This window comes from Centroberyx affinis, unplaced genomic scaffold, assembly GCF_046629955.1.
Source record: "Centroberyx affinis isolate AG114_WGS23_722 - 3 ecotype Tasmania unplaced genomic scaffold, CSIRO-AGI_Caff_v1 ptg003034l_1, whole genome shotgun sequence".
Taxonomy (NCBI): Eukaryota; Metazoa; Chordata; class Actinopteri; order Beryciformes; family Berycidae; genus Centroberyx; species Centroberyx affinis.
In genome coordinates this window covers 94001-100000 of record NW_027281127.1, presented here as the reverse complement: position 1 = coordinate 100000, position 6000 = coordinate 94001, and the positions used below count along the sequence as shown (strand labels likewise).

At 40.6% G+C, this 6000-nt stretch overlaps 1 protein-coding gene across 1 annotated transcript in view; it reads right to left on the bottom strand.

Annotated features, from left to right (window-relative positions):
• Positions 1-6000, bottom strand: part of tnfsf10l (TNF superfamily member 10, like) — a 67923-nt gene that overhangs the window by 30576 nt on the left and 31347 nt on the right. Inside the window, exon 2 of the mRNA XM_071537394.1 lies at positions 2629-2778. Within this exon, the coding sequence (XP_071393495.1) occupies positions 2629-2778 (150 nt within the window). The remainder of the gene's footprint in view (positions 1-2628; positions 2779-6000) is intronic.

The window sequence follows — 6000 nt, the reverse complement described above, 5'->3', positions numbered from 1 at the left end:
CAGGTCAATAGTGTTATAGTTAATAGGCTCCAAAGTCTTAACAGTGTTGTTCATACTGTATACTAAATGTATTTAAAAGGAAAATAAAAGAGGTTTTGATTTGACTGACAGCTGCTAATGCCCTCAGTTATACATTTGATCGCTTACCTAAAATCCTGGAGATGATTATATGATTTATTAAGATTTGTTGTGCCAGTTTACTAATCACTATTATTTTTATTTCCCTGGGCCATAAGCACACTTAAGTCCAACAAGCACTGAATGACCCCTCACATGCAGTATGATGAACTGTCTTTCTAGGGCATCCTACTGGATCTAGCGCAATAATTACATTTATTCTAGTGCAACAAGTACACTTATTCTAGTGCAAAATTCCATTGTATTTATTTATTTATTTTTACTTATTATTTTAGAACCTGTGTTGTTGGCTGTGGATGTTTGTTTGCTGAAGTTGTTTTGTTTTGTTTCCCTGTGTCTTTTAATTGCACTAATCAGGAGTAGCGCTCCTAATTTCCTTGTATTCTGTACAATGATAATAAAGGCTTTCTATCTTCTATCTTCTCATGTCACTACATTTCAGTAATTGTATTTTCATTATTGTAAATGAACTTTCAATGATTGTAACTTTATACTTTTTTACTAATTAGTAGAATCTCTGTGAGGTTTTGACACAAGCTCATCTAGAGCTTTTTACCTCACCTGCACATGTGCATCTCTTTCCCTTTCGTTCTTTGGTAATTCTCTTAATGTATTTTTTTATTTTTTATTTTTTGGTTTGTTTCTTTAATATGTGCAAATAAACTAAAACTAAGGTACACTGGTTGTTTATCTCATTTTTGTGATACACTGTTTATCCTCTGAATCAGAAAGTCTTTTCTCTAGCCCCACTTCCACAGGGAGGTCAGAGGTCAGAGGTCAGGTTCAGCTATAGAACAGTATATACTACAGCGCTGGTAGGGATTCAGTTTCTTGCTCAAAGACACTTCAGCAGGGCGGATGCTTGCTGTTACAGAGCCTTGAACCCTGATCCTCCTGGTTGAAAGACGGTCTAATCACTAGTCCACCCTGCTGCCCAGTGTGTGCAGCTGTATAAAGTGTGTGTGTGTGTCACTCTTCACTCCCGTCACCACAGGAGCTGCTCAAGGGAAAAATCACTCCTCGATTTCATCAAATTTCACAAACAGGTTTCGTGGCTAGTGCTAGCTCTCTGTAAGTGAATGGCTTTAGCTTCCTTTGGCTGTCAAGTGTGTAAACTGCTGCAAATGATTTGGGAAAGCTGGCAGTTTTAATAACCAGACATTTTACACTCAACTGCAGAAGAAGTGGAGCAGCCGGCCGATACGAAGCAGTTAGTGTCATGTGTAGTCCATGACAGATGATGTGTGTGTATCTCATAGTTTTCTCAGTTTCAGTCATGACTGTTCTCCTCCACTCAGTCCCACTCAATCCATCACACCTTATATAAGCAAACATGGAATTCCTATTAAACCAGCTCCAGTCCAAGACCTTCTCAAGGTTTGACATATATGAAAAGTTCATTTCCAAAACATGATGTATGCATTTTGGAAAAAAGAAATCAATCAGGTACCTGAAGTTCATCATTCAATAATATTAAAATAGAGAGAATCTGGTCTGTAAAAATACTGAAGGCGTGCTGTCAACCATGTTGTAAGGTGCCACTTTTTTCAAAAAAGTTGGAATAAAACTCATTTGACAGTAATGGTTGAGTTCCTGTTCAGAAGTTCAGGATTTATATATATATTTATGATGACTGTTTCTCCATTACGATGACAAATATGCCCAATTAGTTCCACCACAAAGTTCAATCGTGCATCAATCGCTTTGATCCGGGTTTCCCAACAAACTGTAACAAATTCCTTCCCACTGATTCCAGTTTCCATCTGTTCCACAACCCCGGGGTCAGCGGAGCGGGCTGAACAGACGCTATGAGGAGTTCATGTCCGAAGAGCTATACGTGTAATTTGGTGTGTAAAATCATTACCTGAATGTCATCATGCGATATATCTGAGATATACACGATTCAGTCTGTAAATGTGGAATTATTTTATTATAACCAAGGACTTAAGGTATTTTCTGTACGACAACTACGACAATTTGTTTTAGCTTGTGCTGTCTATCATTTTGTAAGAGTAAGTGTCATTTTTTTTTTCAAATTGGGGGGTATATCAATTTGAAATAAAACTTTTCAAATTATATATATGGCTGTAGAGTGTCTGTCGAGTGTCTTTTCATTAACCAGTTACGACAAAACCTAGATTTACAAATTATTTCATCCAAATTACATTCCAAATAATGCTGTCCATATGTCTCTGAAACAGTATCACCTCTACATGAGTGTGTATGTGTGTGTGTGGGTGTGTGTGTACTCTTACACTGACTGGACTCTTATAAATACTTATAGTTTAATTTAATTGAAGTTATTGCCTATTGTAAGCCATGTATTTACAAAACAGTATTATTTTAGGATGTAATCATATCATCAGGTAACCTTTCTTTTTCCAAAAGCGTTTTTTTTTTTCCATTTTGGAATTAACCCTTTATTTATTGTACTTGGTGAATAAAGTGTTTCTGGTTCTGAATGGCTGTAATGTTTTGTTTTGTTTTTACCTTGGAGATGTATGCTTTGATGCCCTCGGCCAGTTTGATGCACGGCTCTCCGAAGAGCTGGGCCAGCTGCTCTGGGATGTCCTGGTCCTTATCCAGAGCGTTCAGTAAGCTCAGGCACTTCAGCTCCTCCGTCACCCCCTGGCTACGCACCTGGAGGACCAACAGAGATAAAGCAGAGACTTAGTGGGGTGGTGGAAGCCTAGACAGCTTAAAATCTAAGTGAGATTTTTACTGCCCCTCGATAGCACAAAACAAGGTATTTCTGCAGGCTGTTGTTAGGGTCATTGATCAATACCACTGACTCAAAGATTACTTCAGTAGCCGCTGAGATTTCTGGTTTTCAAAACTCACTTTCTGGCCTCTGTACTCTGTTTTGTAACAAAAACTCCCCACAGACTGGACTTTCAACACACCCAATCCCCCATGCAACCTACAGGCATTTTCAGCTGCTCAACGATGGAGGCGATTTACCTCGTTCTCAAGCCAAAAAAGCAAATGACAAAGCAGGATTATTATTCTAGTATTTTGGATCATGATATATCGCCTTTTCCCGAGATGTTTCTGTTGGATCTCTGCTCTGATTAGCTAGATTACTGCTCTCTATTGTGAAAATGTGACTTTATTGTTTATGTCCACTACAGGCCACCGTAGCTCAAGGGGCCGGGAGGGGTAGGGGACTGTCAGTGTTGTTGCAATTCATACTAGTTGCCGATGAAAGAAGAAAGAAAGAAAAAAATAGATTACTTAATGCCCCTTTACAGGAGCAGGTTTGTGGTTTAAGGTTGCCGGTTTGAATCTGGCTGAGAAAACCTGGGAAATAAAAAAAAGTGCTTTACTCTGCCTCTACAGCTACAGTGCAGCTTGTTTTCCCTCCTGTGTCGTAAACTGAAACTGAGCAATCCAATTATAAAATGTGTCTCTCAAATGGCCGTTCCTTGCACAATCTGTCAGCTGAAAATAAACGCCAAATTTCAAGTTGGTAAACTCCTTTAGGGGCTTGAGCAACAGCGGAACAGTACTGGGACTTTCAATGATGGCATTTCACTTAAAAACTAGATATAAAAAGATGAAGAAAACATGCTGCCTGGGTATGATGAACAACAGCAATTTGGGAATTAATGAAACAACCTGAAACTAAATGAATGTTTTCAGCTGGATGTGGCAGCTGAAATAAAACTCCTCATGTAACAACATAACAGGGCATGCATGGTCTTACTCAATGGTTTCTCCTGGAGTGAACCCGAGGGCACACACACACACACTCACACACACACACACACACACTCACAAAAACACAGAAAGACATCTAATAAGAGACAATTAAATCAATGATTCCTTTGGGGCGAAGGGGAAATTGTTTCTTTTTCCTTTCGCTACGCCTTCTGTTTTCTAGCCCTGCTGTGCTGACCCCTGCCAGTGATTTCAGTCTGAAATAAGAATTGTTTGCATGTAATTTCGGGCTGCAGGGCTCGAACAAGCCTTTTTTTTTTTTACGAGTAGTTGGAATGTACAGTAAAGCTATATGGCTGAGTCTGTGTGTGTGTGTGTGTGTGTGTGTGTGTGTGTGTGTGTGTACCCTTCAGGGAGATTGCAAGCGTCATGGTCCGAGAGCCGTACTAATGATTCTATAACAAGCACTGATGGGGAGACGGAGATTACAGCGCTGCCCCCCCCCCCCCCTCTTTTTATTTGGTTAATATGTTTCCGCTTGTCTCTTGTTTTTTTTTATGAATTAGTCACTTCTTTGTTTCTGTCTGTCTTCTTTGTGGGTTTTTCTTTTGTCTTCTTCTTGCTTTTTCTTGCTTTTCGCCGTCCCGCTTTCATTTCTTCTCTTCCTCAACCTCTTAGTTTCTCTTTGTGCATGTTGATGCATGAGTGGATCTCCCTGTTCTTATTGAAGATAGTGGTGTGTGTGTGTGTATATGTGTGTGTGTGTGTGTGAGTAAATTAGGGGCGCTTACGGGAAAAAGCTAGGTTCTTTTGAAAGAATGGGGCCACATGTCAACAGTCTCAACAAGCTGCCCGCAGTCTTCAAAAGGATGACTCATTTGTATAATAATGACTTCATGTGTCTCATTGGGGAAGAAGCATAATGACGGCATTATTTCTATTGTAGTATTAATAGTGTCGTTATTCCAGTTAGTGCACATTCCAAGTACGGGTTCACATCTCGGTTGAGGTCAACTTTGGGACGAGCTGTTTATCCCAAATATCGAATATTATCAAATTTCCCTCTATGCATAAAGCTGCACTATAGGCAACTTTGCATGTCGGCAGCCCGAAAATAGCAGCGAAAGGTAATTGTTTGAATCTTGCTGACTTCAATACCCCAGAATTCCTGTAAACGTCTCTTCTCACACTCCTCTTCTCCCCCAAAAATCTTGCCTAGTTTACCTTTAACTGAATATTACATTTTGCTGACCAAGCACTTATTATAAGGTACTTACTCTATAGCCCCACGGTTCGTTTTAACTCGTTTCTTTACATCATTTTGAATGGACATTTCTCATTATATTCGCTGATATCTCACTTTCAAACAGAATTCTCTCCAACTTCTTCCAGCATCAGTATGAGAGCAAAGCGGACAAAGAGGCGTGACAGGTGAGATCATCTGCATACAATCAAGACGCAGCCCAATAACAACTGCTGACAGCACAGAGACACAGTTTGTCTATTAGCGGATATGAGGGGGCGTGTGATGACAGCCTCCACTGGGAGAAGTGTGAGCCAGCTCCATGCATGAGTGGATGTGAGCTCACTTGGCACAACAAGCGAAGAGAGAGAAGGTTATGTATCTTGCTGGCGCCTCTGACAAAACACACTCCCTGTTTTGGTTTTGCTTGATGGATTAATTGTTATTAAGGGTGTGCGAGCGTGTGTGTGAGAGAGAGAGAGTGAGAGTGTGAGTGTGTGTGTGTGTGTGTCTGTGCGCGTATGTGTGTCCATTAAGTTTTGACAGGGCAAGGGGAGTGTTTGATCTACTATGGGAACCGGTCCCATCCATTTCAGCCAGGAGATAAAGCCTGCACACCTCACCGCACTGAGCTCAAAACAAGATTAGAAGGAACTCTTCTGCTCCATTTGTATTCGGAGACGAGGTCAGAAGCTAAAGAGGGCTTTGCGGAGAAACATTATCACCATGGAGACAGCCTTTCTTTTTTCAACGAACGATACCCCGCTAGCGGTTAGGAATGTTCTTCCTGAATTTTGGTTAAAGCTGCACAAGGCATGTTGCTCTTTGTCTGCCCCAAGTAGCAGGGAGAGATAACCGTATTTTAGGAAGTTTGAAGGACTTCATTACCCACAAATCATGTAACGTGATGTCAGTAAACTACATTTCTTCTTCTATAGTGGCTGGTGGGGGTGGAGGAG